This window comes from Kryptolebias marmoratus, linkage group LG19 (genome assembly GCF_001649575.2).
Source record: "Kryptolebias marmoratus isolate JLee-2015 linkage group LG19, ASM164957v2, whole genome shotgun sequence".
In the NCBI taxonomy this organism is placed as follows: Eukaryota; Metazoa; Chordata; class Actinopteri; order Cyprinodontiformes; family Rivulidae; genus Kryptolebias; species Kryptolebias marmoratus.
This window is the reverse complement of record NC_051448.1, coordinates 14,957,651-14,981,036: the sequence shown is the minus strand read 5'-3', so window position 1 is coordinate 14,981,036 and position 23,386 is coordinate 14,957,651. Positions and strand designations below refer to the sequence as shown.

The 23,386-nt window shown below is 37.8% G+C and overlaps 2 protein-coding genes across 3 annotated transcripts in view; one reads left to right on the top strand and one right to left on the bottom strand.

Annotated features, from left to right (window-relative positions):
- Window positions 1-23,386, bottom strand: part of LOC108231854 (MAM domain-containing glycosylphosphatidylinositol anchor protein 2) — a 220,738-nt gene that overhangs the window by 161,356 nt on the left and 35,996 nt on the right. The window lies entirely within an intron of this gene.
- On the top strand, window positions 7,794-10,161 carry LOC108231855 (low choriolytic enzyme). Its single transcript, XM_017409223.3, has 8 exons — window positions 7,794-7,939; window positions 8,069-8,081; window positions 8,189-8,251; window positions 8,414-8,560; window positions 8,669-8,786; window positions 9,496-9,674; window positions 9,782-9,863; window positions 9,951-10,161. Exons 1-8 carry the CDS (start codon window positions 7,868-7,870, stop codon window positions 10,090-10,092), a joined length of 816 nt encoding a protein of 271 aa, XP_017264712.1. The 5' UTR covers window positions 7,794-7,867; the 3' UTR covers window positions 10,093-10,161.

Genomic DNA, 23,386 nt, shown 5'->3' with positions numbered 1-23,386 from the left:
TGCCCCTGAGCAAGACAAGTGGAACTGCTGCCAAGGAAGACGCTGGTGCAATAAAGTTAGTTGTTTCAAATGGGAAAAGTCCAGAACTCTATCAAGATCATTAAATAATTACCACAAATAGTGTCAGCAACACTAGCTTCAAAATTTTCAGCGCACCATGGGACACTTCTGGCAAGAATATAATAATATTTCTGCAGGAAAAAACAATCTGTTTTGATGGCAGTGTATAGGTTTATAAATCAGCGTTTAGATGAATCACTGTGATGTTTTTGAGATTAGAGTTTTTTTCAAAGATGGCAGCAATCCACTTTAGTCTTGGTTTGTCTAAGATTAGCTGTAAGCTCATCAATCTGATCAGAGTTAAACTTGGGCCATAAACTGAGGCCTTTCAAAGAGCAATCTACAACAGGTAAGATATTACTTGTTCATAAGAATTTCATAGGATCCCATTTCAAAAGATCTGTGTTTTCATTTCTTTCAGAATAAAGAATTTTTTTATGTTTCAAACTAGCATATGGGTGAGGACAACATATTCCTGTAAGAATAACGGTTTATTTACTATTGTTGGTTCTTAACCTAACAGGGTTTTGTAATTTTAAATTACCTGCTGAATGAAACACACTAATACATTGCCAGGCTCAATCATACAAGTGTTTTTGTCTCAGCCATGTATTCATTCATTCAACTAAGCCAACACAAGCAACAGAAAGTACTTGTTTATACAACATGATGACTGTTTCACTATAATATGACTCATATAGTGAGTTCAAACTATTCTGGCAATAGCTTAAAAAAACATTAACCAAAAAGAATTTATTTGACCCACTGAATAACAACAACAAAGAGCAACAAAAAAAGACATTAACCAACCATTAACACTGTGTGGATTCCCCCCACCCCCACCCCCCCTTTTTTTTTTTGGAAATCATTCATCAAGTTAGTTTTTTGAGTGTTCTGATCAAAGGGCTTCGGTCTCTCAAAATGTGTCATTTCAGCTTCATTGATATTTCCCGCAGCACTTAGATCTCTTAGGATAACTTTCAGATATGTCACATAACGCACTTGACATCTCATCTATCAAATACAATTATCCCCTGAATGGACCGTGCTACCAGATTGTGACTTAATCAGTCGCATTACTACAATAATGTACCTGATTTACTTTGAATGGCTCTTACAAGTCTGGCAATTCACACCAATTAGGATTGTGTTCATATTCAACGTATTTGTCCCTGTTTGTCTGAATGTCAATTAGTATGAACACAATGTTTACGCCCTGAGATTGACTCTGGCACAAAGAGGGACTGAAATAAATCAATTACACCGAATTACGAATGCTGTAAAAACAATTTGTCAAATGTGAGAAGATAATAGAAGAAATATTGTATTAATTTGAAGATGTAGCATTTAACAATGAGCTTGACGGCACGGGACGCTCAACATGAATGCAGTATACAAAACAGTTACTTTATTATTTTGACACACAGTCAGATGCTGAGCTTAAGGCAAAGGAAGAGACGAGAAGCATTAGGTCAGACAACTAACTAAGAGAAGAAGGAGCAATTAGGAGGCAGCGAAATAGGCTAATGTGGAACATTTCAAGGAGTGGTTATCATGGCGGTGTGAATCTGGCAAACACTCCCACTGAACACCACTGTAGCAACTCTAAATGTTAAGCACTTTGTTTAACAGTCCATTACGTAAATTGATATTGCTCATTGACTGTTGTTCTTGGCGGCCCACGCAGTGTCAGAGGAAAAAGACAGAGATGTAACATAGTGCACTAGAGGGCTAACAGGGTAAGTCATCACTGTTGTCTGGTGTTCATTACATTTTCCCAGAAGCTAAAGCGCCTTTAAAATATTTATTTCGACCAATGGCTACAAACCAATTGGTGGTTTTTTTTTTTGTTTAACATGTAGACATTAAAAAGGTTGAAAAAAGAAATAAGTTTTATTGTACATCAGGACTGAAAATGAAAAGGCAGCAAGTGTTGCAAGGAAATAAGCAAAAAGCAGGAAAGGAGAAATGCACCGTATTAGGAAAACATATTTAGAAGCAATATTATTGTGATAACAATATCAGTTAGAAAAAAACAACAACACATTTTTCCGCCCTCCTTTTCTTTTGTCATCGCAGGGCTCACAGCACTTTATTATTACTGTAATCTACATCAGGTGGGGGCAGCAAGGCAGTGAGTCCATCACATTGGCTAAATATATGTTTAGGATGTGGAGCATGAATGCCTGACACTTGGAATAAAATAGCTTTCTTTTGCAGTCCAAGCAATGCTTTATGAAATGAAGCATATTGATATGACAATATTAATATTGAAAAGTCAGTCTAAAAAAACATACAGAAATAGACCAGAGAGTAGACATTCCAGGGTGTTCAACATACCCAGGGTATTGTTTGGTTGTCAGGTTCCCCAAACATCAAAGTGACCGTTCAGATCTTTTAAAGTGGGGTTCTGTGGAAACGTTATGAACTGTTTATTTTTTACCTGTTACAGATAGCTCTTTGAACAACCTCAGTTTGGAGAAGGAGAGTCTATCTCAGACCAGACTGACGAGCTAGGACTGGATCACTATTGTCTTAGAACAACTCTAAGAAACTCAGAAATTCCACACTGGTTCATGCAAACACTATTTAATAAAACATTAGCTTATTATTTACATTTTATGACTATTTCCAAGAGCAAATAGCAGCTACAGCAGGTGGCTGTAGCATTTCATTTCATTTCAAAAGCTATAAAATTCAGTAAAACTCCTAAAACATGATCTAAAGAACCTCTCATTGTTCACAATCTGATGATCTTACAATAAAACTCACTGGTTTGGAGGCAGTTAATTTACATATTTGTATTTTGATCTAGGCTTAGCAGGTTAAGTTGTCAGCACAAGTTGCTGTAACAGTCATACTTTAAAAGATTAACCAATTATTGTGGCTTTAAAAGTCTCAAACCAAATTTAAAGTTATCTTCACATTCCACTTATGTTGCTTTCCCAGTTCATTCGCCAGAAAGGAAGAAGAAGAAGAAAAAAAAAAAAAAAAATTTGGAGCATCACAAAACTACAAGCGATGAACGGTCTTGATTGGAAACACAAAAACAATCTGGCAGAGGTTCAACAAAATCAAGAAGAGGAAGTGTTTACTGATTGAACACAGATGTGGAGTAATAAAATGAATCAAAACAAGAATGGAGGAAAACCAAGACAGGAAGCAAAACTATTGGATAACTGTGCACAAGGACATAAGATTTAATAAATAAACAAGGATTAGAAAAGAAAATACAAAAGTACACAATACACTTTTGTTGTGTAATGACTTAAATTGAATATCAAAATATCATAAAAGGCAAGACTGCTTGGACAGACAGGATAATGATCAATAGCATTACACTTTTTATTTGTTGGTATAAACTGTAAAGCAATCTAATTCAATGCAAAAATCAGGGATTCCACCGGAGGAGAAACATTAGGGCTCTCAATGTATTCAGCGGAGGCCCAAATTAAGCCAAAACATAAAAAAGTAAATAAAGTTAAACAATTTTGTTTCAATCAGTTTTATAAAATCAATCAAAATACTACATGACTTGTTTGTCTATATTATAATGAAGTAACATGAGCTTGTTTCTGTTTTCTGTCCAAGCGCTGCCCTGTGGAGTGGTTCTGTGTTGGGAAATCAATCATCCTTTTCTGTATGCATATTCTGAGCAGAATTGCTTGTATATGGGGTATTCAGCATCCATATCAGAATCCCCAGATCATTACAAGAATTGACAGTGGTAATGATAAATTGTAAATGGCTGGCACTTGTATAGCACTTTATCTAGGGCCCCAAAGCATTTCACACTACAATCATTCACCCATTCACACACTGATGGTGGTAAGCTACATTACAGCCACAGCTGCCCTGGAGCGGGCTGAAAGAAGTGAGGCTGCCATCACGCCGGCGCCACCGAGCCCTCTGACCACCGAGCCCTCTGACCACCACCAGTAGGCAAGGCAGGTGAAGTGTCTTGCACAAGGACACAACGGCTGACACAGACGGAGCGGGGGCTCGAATCGGCAACCCTCCAGTTACAGGACGAACCCTTACCTCCTGAGCCACTGCCACGGTGGAAGTCTGAATAGACGGTTTAATAAACCAATCAGGCCCAATGGCTAATTTACATAATAGGTGTAGTTGAAGCTGGTTCACTGTTTTCACTGAAGGCAGTGCACCAGCTTTCAGTGGTCCACTGCCAACCTAAACAGGTGGATATGATGAACTATGATAAAAAAAGGCTTCTCAACACCCAAACATTTGGAGCTCATTCAACCCTTGATTCGCGCGTTGTTTGGCTAGCAGCTGGGAAGAGGAAACGCTGTGAGAATGTTATCTGTTCAACAGAAGCTGCAAAAAAAACCCCACTAAAACACAGGTGATTTAAAGCCAGCTATTACCATTAAAAACTTGATAAATTATTTTAAAAATGATCCAGAAAAACAGAGTGAATAGATTTTATTTTCAAGTGAAAAATGGTGAGTTAATGAGTTTATTTTTATATCGTTTTGCTGTAGTGGTTTTTACAAAGGGTGCTGATCTCCTTAGTTTTTCCATTACTTTGTTCTTCTGCAGTTTTGGTCACTTCATACCTGGACTCATCAGTCTTTTTACCCTTCTTGGGAACGTGGGGATACAGAGTCACAAAAGAAGTAAGAGCAGAACTTCACTGGGCTGCAACTGTTAGAGATTAGTTACAAGAAAACAGGCAAATCTTCAGCTGCAGTCTCACTGAATTCTGTTTGTTTGTGACTAAGCAACCAAGGAGCCATGTCGTCCCATTTTGCAAAACCAATTTTTGAAACTGTCTATTTTCATGTGCACGGCTGGCAAAACTCTATTCTAGGCAGTGAACAGTATTCTGTTTTAAACGAGCACACAGTTTGTAACTCTTCATGTTATACTCCTTTTTAGCAGTAACCTGACCTCCCTTCAATTGCAGAGATGAGGACTGATGACCCTGATGAATCCTCTCACCATGACTATGTTTAGGGAAAGTCTATCACACAAATTATTTCAACATATTTAAAATTCAAGTGGCAAGACTGTGAGCTGGGTGGTACAAGCTAATGCATGCGACTCTAAATTTTCACTAGATGTCACTGTATGTGAATGGTTGTCTGTCTCGTTTGTCTCTATGTGACCCTGTGATGGACAGGTGACCTGTCCAGGGTTGTACCTCACCTCTCTCACCCAATGACAGCTGCAGATAGACTCCAGCTTCCCTGCAATTCTGCACAAAAGGACAGGGAAATAAAATGAATGAGCAGATCGATTGGAAGACTTTGAGCATCTGCAACTCGTGCGGAAACTGAGAATCCCCCCCAAAATATTTTGAGACATTTTAGAGATTCCCTCATGAATGCTGTTCACCAACTAGTCACTGACAGTGTCAGCCCAGTGGTATACTGCTTTAAGTGACCTGAAATTGAAATTGGGCTGTGAGCCATTTGTATAGAAACATCAATAGGCTGTGTGGTTGTAATGTCAGTTTACTACATCTCTACTGGTGAGTGTTGCTTTAGAGCTGACTCTGCAACTGACTCTGTTTAATATATGTGCGCCGAGATGCTCATGTGTGTGAGTGTGGAGTGCGTGTGTGGAGGGTACAGTAGGATAGAGAAGGCTCAAGTGATGGGCACGCCTCACCACTGGGTTCCACACATATAAAGTTGCTAAATGCACCTAGTGCAACAATAGATTCTGGCTGCCCACTTCGTAAAAAGCAGATTACTTGTCACAGTTTAAGTTAAAGCACTGGCTGCGCTGTATATAAGTAAAAATAAACCGGTCAATCTGGGCACCTCTTACACAGTTTGTTTTCCCATAAATACAGTTAAAAAGCACCCCGCTGTAGCAATCACAATCATGTTATACTGCAGACATAAAGCTAAATCTAAAGAGGGATTTTTGCTGACTTTGAAATGTGGCAGAAATCACATCTCACTTGAGGATTTATAGGAGTGCATATATAGGGGAAAAAGGGGATAAAAATCCAAGTTAAATGTTATAAACTACTTCTTCCTGACAGCTGACGGTTTTCTGGAGTTTCTCTTTCAGTTAACACACAGCGGAGGTTTGCAGAGAATTAAACCTTTATTAAAGGGTAGCACTAGACTGATATCTAAGTTAATAAGACACATTTCTCCTTGCAGTTGGAACCGTATTAGGAATAAAGCTCAACCAAATGGATGGGTCATACATCATTGAGCATTATTGTGCTGTGCTGTGACTCTAACACACAAATTGGATTACCTGTGCACCCACGCAGATCACCCGAATTGGACAGGCGCAGGCATAAAGGCAGTGCATACACAAACATAAAGAGGCACATATACTCTCATATGTTCTCTGTAGCTAAAGCAAATGTTGTAAAATGTGAAAATGCATGGGGTTTAATTGACCTTGCAGTGAAGGGAGTCCACTTCTGAGGCACACACGTCCACAAATGCACACATACACACTGCGATGTTTGTGCTGTGACAGTAAATGCCACATTATTGTGATGTACAGCTGAAGACCACACAACATAAAGGTCGACGTGATGGAATCTCTCTGTGAAGCTGCCGGCCTTGACACGCAAAATCAGATCCTAAAACTGTTTATGGCGCCGTGAAGCCAGACACCATCCCTCTTTTCCTGTAAACAAAGCACTAGAACCTCGTGATTTACGGGCAAAGCATCCAATAAATCTGAATAATCATTAGTCTAAACAATCCATTTCTGGATTCGGGGCTTTCAGAAGACTGTATTACAGTCTGTTGGCTCAGGCCAGATATTTACCATAAAGATTCTCACTATTAAGGCAGCAATAAAGAATGAAGATTCCAGGAATTTGCAGATGGTGATTAATGCCCAATTAGTCAGCGGCTCTACAGTCTAAAACTAAACTATACTGAAACAGAAAAAAACAGGTCCTATCAAGAATAAACAGAATCTGTGAAACCAAAGGGCTGTAAAAGCCACAGTGGCAGTTTAGTAGGAACTGAGTGTTTTGTTAAAGACAGCTAAACAGTCTTGGGTAGCTGTTTGCAAACACTGCAGTCAGTCTTGGCCACTTACCTCTTTGCATGACAAGTCTGAGTGTGCTCAGAAAGTCAAATACAGATGGCAGCCATTGCAGAAAATACAAACCAAAACAGCAGTTTCATTGAACAGATTGCGTTCTAAAGCGTAAATCCAGATCTCAAATACCTGAACAACAGCAACCCAGCTGCTCATCACATATGTGAAAGTCTTCATTCAAATTTGTTAATCAAACTCACAATAAAGTGATGAGCATTGAGCCTTTATGTCTTATGTTACCCTCACACAAATGGACATTTGTCAATTTTTTTTTTGTCTTACGACAAGGTCTAATTTGAAACAGCACTTTAAAAAAGTCATTGAGGCTACCACATTTGGATTAGATATAAGAAGAGTTTACCTAATGTCAGAGTCTGAAAAATACGAGTGGTGTATCTGTTATTTTTTAGGACAAAGCGCTGGATCAGGCCCCAGACACCATGAGTCAACTCCCCGCTGGTTAAAAAATACCAAGTGAGATCTGATGCTAAGCGAGCCGACAGCAGCCTGTGGTCACTGTAATCCTCCCAGAATGAGATTATCTCTGTGTGAAAACAGTGAATCCGGGTGGGAAGGGCACTCCCATCATCTGTGTGTCTAAGACAAGACCTACTGAACCCCTTCCATTAATCTCTGTACACAGACACACCCTGGCAAGTGGCATATTAGCTCTTCATCGCCTGAACTTCGGCATCAGTGCATCCAAGGCAAGTGAAGGATCGGCACTTCTGCTTCAGCATCTTCAGGCAAAAACATGGACCATAAAGCAGGAGTTTCTCTTCTGCTCTTGCTACTTTCAGGCCTCTGTAATGCTGACACTGGAGATGTAAGAAATTACACACTAAACATAGCATTGAGTTCATTTATATGTATTTATTTATTTATTTGAGGATGTATCTGAAAAGGAGCTAAATAAAAATGGAAAGTGTTTTATTATTTTCATTTTTTTTTGCAGGATCGCAATGATGGTAAGTGGCCGACCCACAGTTTTTATGCAGACTAAACATCAAATATTACATGATTTTTCATTATAGGAACAGATCTGTATGACTTTGGCTCTTCCTCTGTTCTGTAGAGAACTCAGTGGATGGATCTGAGAAGGAGGACATTTCCACCACTATCCTCAGAATGAACAATGGTATTCAGTCATAATAGTGAAAATAAAAAAATAGAAAAAGCAATACATTCTCATGTTATAAAGATGAGTTTACTAAAGAAAACCAATTTTTTTTTTTTTTTTTTTTTGGGGGGGGGGCACTTTCTTTTAATCTAACCTTAGTATATTTTGTTATTCTAACAGGATCTTTACATGAGCTGTATGAAGGAGATGTGTTCATTCCAAAAACCAGGACTGCTTTGAAGTGTCTCAATAAACAATACAGCTGCTTCTGGGAAAAGTCTCCAAACGGGAACGTAGAAATCCCTTACATTATAGGTGACCAGTATGGTGAGTAAAAAGTTTTGTTTTTTTTAATAAATCATTTTGTAAGATGGATTAGAGTATGATAACAAGTCTGTTTCACCTAACTAAGTTTTTTTTTATTTACAACTTTAGATTTCTCTGAAAAGAATAAGATTCTGACTGCCATGAAGGGCTTTGAACCAAAGACCTGCATTCGCTTCGTTCCTCGTAGAAATGAGAGGGCGTACCTAAGCATTGAACCAAAATATGGGTAAGCAAATGAAAAAAAAAAACATACACCAAAATTACATAAAATATTTGTAGAAAATGTAACTAAACTAGTACATTGTGTTTAACAAAGTATTGTAAAGTTGAGCGCAGCTTAAAACCATTTTTAAATGATAGATGTTACCTACATTGTTTTAAAAAGTCCATTAAAGCAAAATCTTTTTGTAACCTGTTATTGATCATTATTAGATTTGTTCAGTTTAGTTTAGTTCATTAGTTGTTTAGCTTTTTTACAGCATGCAAGTCTAATCTGTATATAAAAAAACATACCAGCTCAGGTGAACACAATTTATAGCTCAATAATTTGATGAAAATTAAGTTCAAATTTTTTCAAAATGAGGTTGTTCAAAAAGCTATGTACAACATGTAAGATATTTTTTGTTTGAAACCTGTTTGTTTAGAAACCTTTCCACAGAATTCCACATCCAAAAATCTAAACTATCACGTTAATGCTTGTAGAACATTGATGACTCCTATTGGCTTTTTATTTTTACAATAAACAACTTGTACATTACTTCTTGTTGGTTCAAAACAATAGTTTGACACCCTCCTCTCCCCCTCCCCCAACCTCCCACTATGCGCCCTACCACTTAGGACACACGTACATACTGTCTGATGATGATGAAAACATTGGTCTTCTAGTCAAAGGTCAATTTTTGCAATATTTATTTTTGTCCCTTTCACTTTCTTAGGTGTTTTTCTTTGCTCGGTCGTATCGGAGACAAGCAGGTTGTGTCTCTGCAGAAATTTGGCTGCGTAGACAATGGGATCATCCAGCATGAGCTGCTGCACGCTCTGGGTTTCTACCACGAGCACACTCGCAGCGACCGCGACCAATATGTCAAAATCAACTGGGACAACATTAAGGAATGTAAGATTCACACAGCATCAATCACTGATTCAGACAAATTCATACAATGATCTGATACTAAATGATTGTTGTTTTTTTTTTGTTTTGTTTTGTTTTTTTACCACCAGATTATTTGAACAACTTCAAAAAAATGGACACAGACAATCTCAACACCAAATATGACTATTCATCTGTGATGCAATATGGAAAGTAAGGGTCACCACCTTTGTCACTGGAAATCAAATACACTGAATTTGTTGTTTTCCTCTAATTTATTTTTTTATTATAAATTTGTAGAACTGCTTTTGGAAAGAATGGGTTAGAAACCATAACTCCGATCCCTGACCCCAATGTTCCCATCGGCCAAAGGGTGGGCCTGTCTGACATCGACATTCTCAGGATCAACAAGCTGTACAAGTGCCAGAATTACAGAGGATAGAAGATCCTGTTTGGAGTCTGATCCATACTAATGTGACAGTATCACAGTAAAGCATTGGAATATCCTGAACCTTTCAAGAGTATTTTGTTATTTATGGTATGTGTGTACATATTTAGTGCTGTGGTTAAAAAACAACAACAAAAAAAACAACATGATTATTCACAGGTTTATTTGTTTAAGCAAATTCTTGCATCTAAGGACAGCCTTAGGAATACATAAAAGGATTTGAGGTGTGAGATACTTTTTGTTGGGTTGGTCTTGTTGTTGATCATTTCTCTTTGCTCTGCTGTGGGAAAAGACAGAGGTCATAAATGGACAAACATCTTCTTTGAGGTGGAGTCGAACTAAAAATATAACATTATCAGCAGCAAACTGAGTCAATGTTAACTGCAGTTGGGTGGTTATGCAGTGTACAGTATACTGGGGTATCCAAAAATAGCAAGGGCGCTGCTTTTAACACCATTATTAAGAACTCGGCAGTAAATTCAATCTCAGCTGTGTGCAAATAATGTGAAACTGCAGCTATGTTTGTGAATGAAGATGCTGCCATTCTTGTTGTGGAATTTTTTTTCCTGTAGGGATGCCTACAGTGAAGGAGGGGAAAACAGGAATTGTTGTGCATTTTTGTATATAAGCAGCAACCCAACCATGTTGAAGGCACAACTTGGAGGCTCCATTATCAGTGTGTGACCTGCTCAATTTATAGCCTGATAAAATGACTTAAAAGTGTTCCTCAGGGTAGTGTCTTACTGATTGGCAACATTTTGAGACCAGTTGGTGACTCAAAGTTATGAGAAAACAGGCAAATTTTTAGTGGCAGTTCCACAAGATTCTCAGTGTTTGCAGCCAGCAAGCTGTATGGCCACATTTTGAGGGGCCAGTTATTGAAAATCATGGCCTATTTTTGCATGCACAGCTTGCAAAACGGTCTTCTGAGCTGTGCAGATTATTTCGCTGCCTACCTTCACCCACATCATACCCACTTTAAACCGATTTGTACCCACTTGGGCAGCTGCCTCCACATTTAGGATTTCATCTACAGTAGTAGCAGATTTTACGCAGTTTTTAAAAAAAATAATTATCATTTAAATTAATAGTCACCAATAGTCACAGCCCATTGAGATACTGACCTAATGACAGAACTATAGTTATAACACCCAAATATCCGAAAACGTGCCACAGGTTTTATTAACCTCACAACCACTGTCAACATTACAGAGTATAATTATGACCAAGATTATAACTCTATGATGTTGGTTCTTTTTTCCTCATATAAGTTTGTTTAGTTAGTTACTTCTAAAGATTTAAATCTAATAAACATATACAGAGGTGTAATTTAGCTTTAAGGCTGCTTATTGGAACCATTTAATGTGTAGCCATCAGTGTATAATTTTATCCTACAAGAAATTTGCATATGCACTTTTACATTATGTTCAAGTCACAAAAATATCTACACTTACAGGATTTTGTGTTTCTCATTTCCCCTTGCTACGAAAGAAAAAGTTAGAAAACATTTCCAAAAAAAAAAAAAGGAAGACATGAATTTAATTAGAAAAAAATAGTAGTGCTGAGCAATATTCTGTATCCACTTTGGCTCCTAGTAATTAAGTTTGGGATTTACTCACTTGTGTGGAGTACCTTGTTTCATCAGAGTGAATCAGTACTGCAGTAAACTCACTGAGCCAAACTTTGCAGAACTGAACCTCTGCGGAGCAGCATAGATGTGGTTGGACATGAGATAACCCTCTCTTCTTCTACTCCCTAACCCTGTAGAGATGTGTTTTTTTTCCACTTGGCCACATTCCATATTCTTGGATGTGTGGTGATTTTTTATAACTCCATGCAGTGTTTCTTATTTTTCTGCATTCAACCCAGTGAACCAGAGGAATGATGGGTGTTGAAAAAGAAGCACCAGGAGAGTCTCAGGGTAACATAAGAGAGAATGCCAGGGAGAGAGAACAAATTCCTATAAAGCAAATTTCCCTCCTTCCATGATGTATGAGTGCACCAACAATCAGACAGCACTGCATGTATTTCTCTTGTGTTCTGGCTTAAATGCAGCTGAAGAAGCCGTGGCATTAAGCAGCGCTCCGAGAAAGCCAGCAAGTTGGAATAGTTCAGATGGACGGAGGACTTGAATGTTTCATAGAGCAGTTTCAGTTCATATCAATCGTTCTGCCCATGAAATATTCAAAATCTACTTGTTTACTGAAATATTTAACACTGCAACTTCATTTGTGCTCCAAGAATCTGAGATTTTGAGTCCATTTATAAATTAAAGTATTTCTGCAAAGCTTGATTACAGATCAGACCGAGATCCCACGGCCCGAAGTGGAAAAAACAGGCCACCACTGGAACACGATGTGGTTTAAAAAATAAATAAATAAATCATTAAATGTTCACTGAAACTGGATTTTGATGTGGGTAATCTCTCTGAACTTTGAGGAAGCACACTGAATGAATATTTTATTTTTCTTGTGACAATCTTTTCTCTTGGTGCTTGTTTCTTTGCTATAAAGGGATTCAATGAAACACTGACATACTGCATGAAGTGTAAACCTGATCTCCATTAGCTAACATTTAGTCTTGCAGACCATATTGACAACAACTATAAGGAATATTTTGTGAGGCTTTTACAGATTTTCTTTGACCAAACTTTAAAAAGGGCAGTGGGTATAGGACCAGCAGGGTCTCGTGCAGGATGTCTGTTCTAATGAGAGCAGGCTGAGGAGAGCCAAATGCACTCTGATGTGTGATGTCACCAGTAATATACTGGCAGGCCATAACCGTTGGCTAGCTGAATGGCTTTTACCACCATGTTGTTAACACAGATCAGTGTACCTGCCTCTCTTCAAACACAATGCGCTGCAGCTCTCCTCAGTTCACTGCATGAGCTGCCTGCTGCAGAACCAGAGGGAAAATTAAAATGTTTGCTCTGATTTGTGCTGCCATTCTATCTGGACCAACCTTGGAGGAAGTTCCTCTTTTTATCATGCACAAGTCAATTTCTTTGCCTTCCTAAAAAAATAGGAAAATTTGTTTTAGAATAGAAAGTTGTGCAAGTCACTTTAAATTACCTTTGCTTTAATTCAGCAAAAATCATTTTATGTTCTACCAACTGTCCATATAAAATGTGCAGTATTTGCATCTCAGCCCTGGTTCTGAAAAAATGGCAATAAATAAATAAACAAATAAAACTGAACCAATATACCCAACTTTCAACATATGTTCCTGTGTGACCTTTGCCTGACCTTTACAGGACAAAAAAACCCACATAAATTTTACATCTTTGTCTTATGTGTCTACATGTAAAAAACCATGTGACCACTAGGGATCCCATGAACATGTTGAAAATGTTCTAAACTCATACATGAGACATGTGCAAATCATGTCAATTTATGATGGTTTTCCAAGTGAAAACTTGATTTCCTCATATGAAGTTGATGTGATTTTTCTGTATGGGTTTGAATCTGTAAGAATTAATTGAGTGTAAGTGGGTGAAAAGACAGACAAGATGCCAAACAACTAATTGGAAAATGAATGACCTGACTAGAAGTTATGTAAATATTGTTTTTGAAAAGCCAATGCTGATGCCATTTAAAAAAAAATCAGACTGTCAATTATCAATTTAGAAAGCCAGTTTGTTTCTTCGTTTTTTGGCCTATAAATTTCACAGTTTAATGTTTATGTACATTACATTGTACCAGATCTTGAAATAGGGGAACAAAGCACTGATTACAAAGTTTAGGCTGATGCTTTTATTAGGCTGTGTGATAATCAAAATGAAAAGTATAGGGACTCAAACCAAATTATTAGAAACACTTTGATTCAAAGTATTCAAAAAGACAACTGTTTTATTTTGTCACACAGACTGCTGCTCATATGTACTTAAAAGATTGCACAGACTACTATACTATTATATGATGAAGGGAATAACTTTGGTTAAGACCCACAGACCCACAGTTGGCATAACATATTGGTCAACACACTTGGGGGTTTGCTAATGTGCCAAGAAAAGAAGCACTCCTGCCATGAAAAAAAGAACGCCTCCCACCCTCAATCTTTCCTCCCGATCTCTACAAGAAGCATACTGACAAAAGTGCATAGTGTCAAGTGTAACAACACTGTGCTATTCAAAGATGCACCTTTCATTTAATCAGATTACTATGCTCAGGCATGGCTGATACAGATTATCTAGACAAAGGTGCAACAAACTGCCTAATTGATTGACCAACTAATTAACTGGTTAAACTTTAATCCTGACCTGTAAATTATCTATTATAAAATTTCTACAGTGATGTGCCACTTTCCATGTTGGTTTTTTAACAGCACTTAAATTTCTACATTTTAAGATAATTTATACTGTAATGATTATTGTGTTTCAGCTCCGACAAAGAAGCATCTACCGCCATATGGCACAAATTAGCATAATGGCTCTGGTCAGATAGCACAGTGTTCATTGTTTAATGCTTAGGAGTGTATAAATTTGAACTGTGTAACGTCTCAAAGCGCATTACAGGAAAGGGAGCCATATTTTAGAATGAAATAGTTCAACCTAAAGAGATTGATTTATTTCTTGAGTATGTATGCAAAAAAAATATGTATTGAAAGTTGAAAGTCAGCATTAAAAGAATATTTACAGCCACTATCCGCACTTTGTTCTCTTTTAAATTCAGTTCCGGTTGAAATGATGTTTTACAACAGTTAAAAATTCAGAAAACCACCAAAAACTGAAATGAAGAACCAAAAACATAAAAATCTCAAACAATGGGAAGTAGCTGAGGATGATTTACATGCAACATCTTTTTCTTGAATATAATAATTTATTGTTTATTAACAAACAAAAATCTAAAACAAAACAACAACAACAAAAAAACAAGACAGCTGTTTACTAGATTTGTTTGATTTTGCAATCTGTTTCAAAGCCTGACCTGGGTCACAAGCAACAAAGTTGTTAAGTGCCCCCTTTGAGAAAGATGAAAGAAGCTGTGACAAAAAGATTAATTTTGTTAACTTCCCAATCAAACAACATAATACACTGGCATAGAAATTCTGGGAGTCTTTGCAGGACCCTTGCAGGACCCAGTGGAAACAATTTTGTGGGCTGAGAGAGGCAGGCAAACTCAGACACGAGCTGTTGTTAAAGTTTTTATGAAGCTAAACTTAGGTTCTGCTCTGCAGATCTGAGAAGAGTGATAAACCGTATAAAAACTTCTAAGATGTCTGAACCCAGAATAATATTTTGAGAACTTACAGTCTGTTGTCACTGTTTTCTCAAATCTCATAAATATTTCATAAATTGTCTGTCTGACACTGAGATCAGTGCTGACATTGCTTTAAATAAACCGGGACAGTAATTCTAAAGATCAGAGGAAAAAAATAAACAAATGCAAGCGCGTTCAATAGATGTAAATTGTCTTTGCAGGCCATGTGGCAAAAGGCCTGTGCCAAAGAGAAGTGGTGTTTAAACATGCCTTTGTAAATGTGTAAATCAGAGTGAAGCATTAGTCTACAATCCCTTTGAGCTGTGTTCACAGAGCTGCACCGCATCTCGGTTTCTCAACGCTGAGGAATTGCAGCTGTCGAAAATGATGCGGCCCCATTAGTGACGGAATCTAAGCTGAGACGAAGCCAGACAGAAAGCCGCTATGGGGACAAGATGATAACAAGGTACTCATTGGAGATGTGAGGGATGGTGTTTGCACATCACCCTCCGTGTCTGTCTGATGAGAGCAGGGCAGAGGGAGGAGATGGCGAGGTTAAGATAAAGACAGGGCAAGAAAGGCGTGGAGAATGAGAAAGAGAAGAGAAACGGTTAAGGGAAGAAAAAGGATGGGGGAAGATAAGATGAGACAAATAGAGAAGGGAACAATGAGACTGGGGAGCGAGGAGGAGTGACTGGGAGAGTAATCACGGAAGGTAACACTGAAACGCACAAATCAAAGCAGTGAAAGCAAGTGAGTTCACCAGAGGCAGAGTGTGAGGGAGCGAAACGCCCAACAGCTCGTGCCCAGAAAGATTGGCAGGTTTATTTCCAGGGAGCTACTGATGGCTCATTCTGCAGATTGTTTCACCTCTGAGCTAAATTGTGAGCATCGTGGGATAAATAAAAGGGCACATTGTAACTCTAACTGCAGTGGCAGAAGCTGCAGAATTCAGATGACGATAGCACACAATAAACGTAGTTCTGTACATTTGTCCTATTTATGCCCATTTTTTATTTTTGAAGTTTTTTTTCTTTTTTTAAATAAGTTATTTTTAAGAATAAATATTGCAGATTACAGATATTTTACAAGCCTTTTTCCTTGCTGTATATAGAAGATCACTCAGGTGACACTAAACTCTGTCTTAAATCAATGTTATCTTAATAGCTAAGCAAAAAGTTTAAACGTTTTAAAGTTAACTAGAAAAACAACATACAAGTGTAGTGCTTTGGCATGTTAGCCAAAAATGGTAACCCAATTTTAAATGAGCTTTTCCAAATGCAATTACCTCAGACTAAATCTGTGCTGTAATCAAGTTTATTGGCCTTAGAAAAATCCAGCTGGCAAATCCTGCACAGAAAGTGGGACAGGTATACACAACATGAAGTACAGCAATAAACAATAATTATACAATACTGTAGTGTTTTCTCAAGTTGGAACTGGGACCCCACTATAGGTCGTGAAACAAACTGTGAAGGTCAATAGATAATTTCCAGAAAAAAAGATAAATTCAGAAATTATTGTGAATTGCATCTTTTTGCTGTAATTATTTTGTTCAATATATTCAGCAGTTTTAAATCAATAATGTCTTTATGCTTACTAACATAAGCAGTTGGGTTGAATACATTATTTATTGACAAAGTCCATCCATCCATCCATCCATCCATCCATCCATCTCCTTTTGTTTCTTAAGTTGCAGAGGTAACAGGTCCAGGAGATAACCCCAGACATAACTCTCAGCAGCGATATTCTTAAACTCCTCCTGGAGGATCTCAAGGTGTTCCCAGGCCAGATAGGATATATAATCCCTACAGCAATATCTGGGTCTTTCTCAGGGTCTCCTGCCAATTGGACATGACCAGAAAAACTCCATCAGGAGGCACTCAGGAAGCACCCTAATCAAATGCCCAAACCACTTCAGCTGACTTCTTTTAATGCACAGGAGAAGCAGATCTATTTCAAGTTCCCTCTAGATGCTGGTGCCCCTCAACTTATCTCTAAGGCTAAGCCAAGCCATTCTATGAATGAAGCTCGTTTCAGCCACTTCTATCTGACATCCTGTTCTCTAGGTCTATAAATCCACACTGCATGACCATAGGTGAGAGGTGGCTGTGTTTTTTACACTAACCTCAGCAGCTAACTAGTGAGTTAGTCAACTAAAATAAATAAATAAGTAGTTTAGTACAGTTGGTTTTCAAATTAAACATCTTTTACTTTTTTCTTTGTCGGCAGCTATTCTAAAGTATTTTTTGTTGTACACTGCCTTGTACATTTCCTTATTTTAAAGATCCTGGCAAAGCAAAAAAATAAAATATAATTTTAAAAGGAAAAACTATAAAATATATATTCCTATAAATATTTTGTGTGGCATACACATTGAACACCAAACAAAAGAGAGACAAGACATAATCTAAACTCTACAAAAACAATAGAAGTGAGAGAAACATAATTTCAGCACCAAGGACAGCGAATTAAATTAGAAGCCTTTCTTCAAAACAGTTTTGTGAGAAGTTGAAATCCAACTACAGAGACACTGCTTGTATCCTGGTAAACATTTGATTCATTACAATACAATTCCAGTGAATAGGCACTATTTGCACACAATATTAAAAACAAAAGATGCGAAAACATAAATCTTCACACACAAAAACACACATTCAAAGAGATGGCCTAAAACGTCACTGCATAGCTGATTCTCCCGTTTTATATAAGCCGTCTGCAATTTAAATGTGTGCTAAAACTGGGATTTCATAATCACCACAATAAAATATAATTACAACCTTGAAATGTGGCAATTATATGTGACAACGACACAGGCTGTGTGAGTTGGACTTTATAAGCAGTACATGACAGCTTCAGATCCAAAATGGCGTTCTTCGATGCCACTTAGTCCATGTTATAATAATAGAATGTTGCTTGTGACGTGACAATATTAACTTAATTATTACACAATTAAACTGCACTTCACCCTCTCTGTCATTATTTTACAAAGTTATCCCTGGTAGTCAGGTAAATGTTGCTTTTTGACCTATTTTTGTTGGTCTTACTGAAATCACTTCCAAGCAAATCATTTAGACAGTGATTTACAAAATCAGTGGTGGCACAGTTTCATTGAAGAGCTGAAAAATCAAATAAAACAGGAGGGACAGATAACTATGAGATGACAACATGAAAAGCAATTTCCAGCAGCATGAAGTCTGGTCCTTGAAGGTAGAACATTTACTTATGCAAAAGTGTTGAACACTTGAAGAATTTTAGCGCTCCCAGATATAACCAATATTTCTAATCTAAATGTTTCTTTTTTCCCCCTTTGTTTACAACTTAATGTTCCTAAGAGAACAAAAATGTCCCTGCAGAGATTTGCTGCACATTTAAGATATTTTTAACTTTGTATACTTGTGTAACGCCCAATTAAAACTATAATTAATGCAAGGCGCGTTTTGCTTCTAGGAAAATGTGAAAGCTAAAGCATATGACAAACCTGAATCAGCCTCCTTCGCATAAGTATCTATTCCTCCAAAAATAAATAAAAAGGGTAAAAAGTCTCCAACTGAGCTTTTATAATGTTATTTTTATGAAATTCACTTTGATGGTAAGTTTGTGGGTTTTGTTTTTGCCCTCAATCTGCTTTCGTCATCTTGCTGCAGACGTTTGGAAAATGTAATTCCTTCTTGTTGAATGAATGGGTTGGAGAGCAAAAGAACGTCCGCCCGGGCAGTTCGTCAGAGAGCAGAGCACACTGTCCACAAGGACATGCTACATCAGCAGAAAGGTCAAACACTGTGTAGTGCAGAGGAAGGCCTTTATAGGAACGTCTTGTCAGTTTCTTTGTCCAGTCGGGGCTTTGGGGAACCATTGACAATTGAAGCAATAACATTTTCACAGACGGAGGAAATAGATTTTTTTTTCTCCTTTTGTGTGAAGAGCATCTGACCCGTTTAAAGTTTTCAATGCACACACGACTCCAGTCATTCAAGACAAACTTAAATGCATTCACTTGGAAGTTTCAATTCAGGGGGAAAACAAAAATATGTTTGAAACCTTCCTCTGTGGCACACACCAGTACTTCTGACTCATTACTCAGTGAGACGTCTCAATGATGTTTTCCGTTCCTCAATAGCAGGAAGGATAAAGGATCGCAATTTCCAAAACAGTAGAAGGAAGAATGGAAAAGGCAAGGCATCAGCTGGAATTGCTGTCAATATTGTGTGCCTTTCTCAAAGATGCAAAACACATTGTCCAATACAAACTTTGTGTTAGCAGCAAAATGCTCTCAAGCACAAAAAGATACGACACCGTAATTTACAGAAGCATCTGCTGCAGCAGCACGGCAGCAACGTGAGGTCTGTCAAAAACTACAACAACAACAAAAACTCTGCTGACGGTGAGGACACAACTGCTACTGATGCAGAAAACAACAGAAACTGGATATTTCCTAGATTTAGGGAGGTGAACAAGGCGATTTAGGTGGTCAAGATCAAAAGAAGCTCATCTATGCTGGGTTGAAAGGCTTGTTTACTCCATTTAAATGGTTGATTGTTTTTTTATTTGTAATAGGTTTAAAAAGAGATGATTAGACAGATTATATTACTGTTCAAATATCAGAAAGAACTACAGTAGTGTCATGAATGTCAGTGTTTTTGGGTTTTGGTTCTTTGTTTTCTTGTTCATGCTGTTTTGGTTTAGTAGTTTTTTTGGATTTCATGCCTCGTCACCATTCACCTCCCCAGTATTTTTCCACCCATGCCTGCCACGCCCACCTCACCTGCTCCTCGTTCAGTCCACAGCTGCATCCCATAATCATCTTCCCTCTGTCTTTAAAACCGGTCTCTGTTTTGTCACTTATGACTGGGTCATTGCGTTTTGTCATGCTTGTCGTTCATGCTTGTCGTTTCTTTGTTCTCTACCTTGCCATGTAATGCCTTGTTTCTAAGTTGGATTTTGTTGTATTTAGGATTTTGCTGCCACGTCAGCCTTTTGTTTTGTTTGTTTAGTAAAGTAATAAATTAGTTTCTTTTCTTAAAAAATGAGTCTGCGCTCTGGGTTCACCTCTGTCTCCATGCCATATGACACAGTAGTGTACTTTTTCTTCAACAAATAAAATGTATGCTTCTGTAAATAAAAAATGTAGAAGAAATGCAGATACGCTTGCATCTAGATTTTGGCTAATACATCAGTGCGTATCAATATTAGCCACTAAAAAAATAAAACTAGACAAATCCCAGCCCAGGTAAAGTCAAATTTGTTCTCTCTGTGTTGCAGATGATGCTTACAGTAAAGGATGAGTACAAAGTAGGTCATAGTTCCTCCAGCAACCTGCGAGGTCAGTAGTTCAGGATCTGGACCTGTGTCCTTCCCAAAGAACGAGAAGCAGGCAGTCATGTTAGCTTCATTTACACAAAGTGATGAGAGGATCAGTATTCAAGGACAAAATAGCAGTGATAGTATTGGTGCATTACAACAGTGTTTGTGGTTATTAAAAAAGTTCATGTTCAGCACACCTGTTCTGATTATAAAACCTCTCCTCTTTTAAGTGTTTTTTGTTTGTTTTGGTTTGTTTTTTTGACAGAGTGCACTGCCAGCACTGATGCATGCACATAAGGTTTACACTTTAGAATGAGTTAAGATTTCAAAGTGGAAGAGTTTAGGTGTCTCTAGGTTTTGATCACAAGTGAGGGAAGGATGAGGCACGAGATCGACAGTCTGATTGATGTGGCTTCTGCAGTATTGCGTACTCTGTCTGCTGCGGTGAAAAGAGAGCTGAGTTGCAATTGATCAACGTTCTACCCTCACCCTCATGAACTTTGGGTAGTGGCCGAAAGAAGATGTCAAACACAGGTGGTTGAAATGAGTTTTGCCCACAGGGTAGTTGGGCTCTCCCTTAGAGATACGGTGAGAAAATCGGATATCCGGCAAGAACTAGTACAGCCATTACTCCACATTGAAAAGAGCCAGTTGAGGTGGTTCAGACATCTGGTAAGGATGCCCCCTGGATGCCTCCCTAGGGAGGTGTTCCAGACATGTTCAATTAGGAGGAGAGCCCAGGGAAGACCCAGGACATGCTGGAGAGACTATAGCTCTCAGCTGGCCTGGGAATGCCTTGGAAATCTACCGGAATAGCTGGAAGAGGTTGGCTGAGGAAGGAGATGTCAGGAGCTCCTTGCTCAAGCTGCAGCCCCTGAAACCCACCTCTGGAACAAGCAGCAGATAATGGATGGATATATGGATTTCAAAGTGAGCATTTATGCTTAAACAATGTTGGATGCCCCTTCTGTAAAAGTATGTTTTGATGTCAATAATAAGTTCGATTGTTAAAAAATTGTTTAATATTGTTCTTTTAAAGATAGATTTTTCACAGTTAAGAAAAATAGGTCTTACTGAAATGTGTTTACACTGAAATATAAAACCTAAAGTCTTTTGGATATTAAGTTGGGGTTTAGTTCAGATTCAATCCTAGTTGAGTCTGTAAAAAAAACAGAGTAACTTAATGGGGCAGTTGCCCAATGAGTGTAGTCGCTTGGACCAGTTATCAGAAGACACTACTAAAACTCTTGTTTTTTGCCGGAATAATAACTCATTAGCCAATAAAACTGAACAGTCATTCCTTGTACTGTATAAAAAGATTTTGAGGGAAAAAAAGAAGAAAAGAAAAAGAAGTACTGCTAATAAAAAGTGATTTAGACACATTTTCTACATCCAATCAACCAACATTATATTAACTAAAACTAATAATAATTGAATTGAATGAAAACTGTTACTGTCACTGTTACTAAGTTTTAACTGAGGGTTGATTGTAGCTGAATTAGTGTTTCAACTTGACAACCCATCAGAAATAATGTGTGCATTATTTACAAAGCTGTATTGCATTCTGTTCTGCAGTAAAGTATCTTGCTGTGAACTAAACGCCAAAATACAAACAGTAAACAAGAGTGTATGCAGAGAGAAGGATTTTTTGATTGTTAGATGATTTTTAAATTAGAGAAACAGCTAGCCTCTATAATCACGCATACATAAACAAGAAGAATTTTCAAAACACACAAATTACTATGTCGCTATAAAATCAAACGAAAGTAGCAACAGACATTAACTACACTCATACCTATCTGTCTATTTATTACATCCTGTTTCAGATGGAATTAGCACTTCACAGTTAAAAATAAACTTTCAGTAGCTAAGTTGCAATAACTTATTGCCCAAAACTGAAAGGTGAAAGAAAATTCTAAAGTTTTTGTTCATGTCAGTGTATTGTGTGTGCATATGTGTGGCTGTCTGTTACTAAAACATACTTTTGCAGTAACACATAATGAATAATAGTGTAAAAGCACATATCCATTAGTCCTGAACCATCAACACATCATCTTTTGGTGCAGTGCAGACAGTTGTATGGAGAACACCAAACAAGTTTTCTATGCAATGTTTTTCCATACCCAAATATGTCTGACTTCTGCAAAAATATATAAGTAAAATTTAATTACTAGCTGTGAACATCCCAGTAGTTGAACTTTGTAGAAATGTACAACCCTCCTAATAAAGCTTGTAGAAACTGAGCAATAGGCTACTATGAATATAGACAAAATTGTTACTTCAAAGGCAATAACAGCGTGTCAGTGTTTACATTTACCAGTTTACTATTTATGCAAAGATAAGTTATAATCTAAAACCCTTTGAGTGTGGAAATCTTAGTAGATTGTTATGGTGTCACACGGTGCATTTGACCTCCAGGAGGGAGAAAACGAGAACATAACTGTTGGTGAGACATTAAAACAAAGAAATGAAATGGGATGCCAGACATGTTTGCTGAATGGCACGGTGCAAGGTACAATGAGTTTACTGTGGTAGCAGTAATGTTAAGTTCGTTTGATTTGATGTGTTAATTGTCTTATGACATGGCCCTTCAATCACCCTCATCAGCAGCTTTCAGAGAGAACACCACAGTTCTCACTCAGAGCTGAGCTCATGCACAAGCATAGCAACAGTATCCAAGGCCTGAATGAGTCCTTAGTCACAAACACTGACAGACTTTTTCTACATGAACATGGGATAAAATGCTTGGTACACGAACATGAGGGGGTTATGTGGGGATGGGTGTT

Coding starts and splice junctions, on each gene's coding strand:
- LOC108231855 (XM_017409223.3), top strand. CDS start 7,868: ATGGACCATAAAGCAGGAGTTTCTCTTCTGCTCTTGCTACTTTCAGGC. Junction 8,561..8,668: donor CATTATAGGTGACCAGTATG/GTGAGTAAAAAG, acceptor TTACAACTTTAG/ATTTCTCTGAAAAGAATAAG. Junction 9,675..9,781: donor CTGGGACAACATTAAGGAAT/GTAAGATTCACA, acceptor TTTTACCACCAG/ATTATTTGAACAACTTCAAA.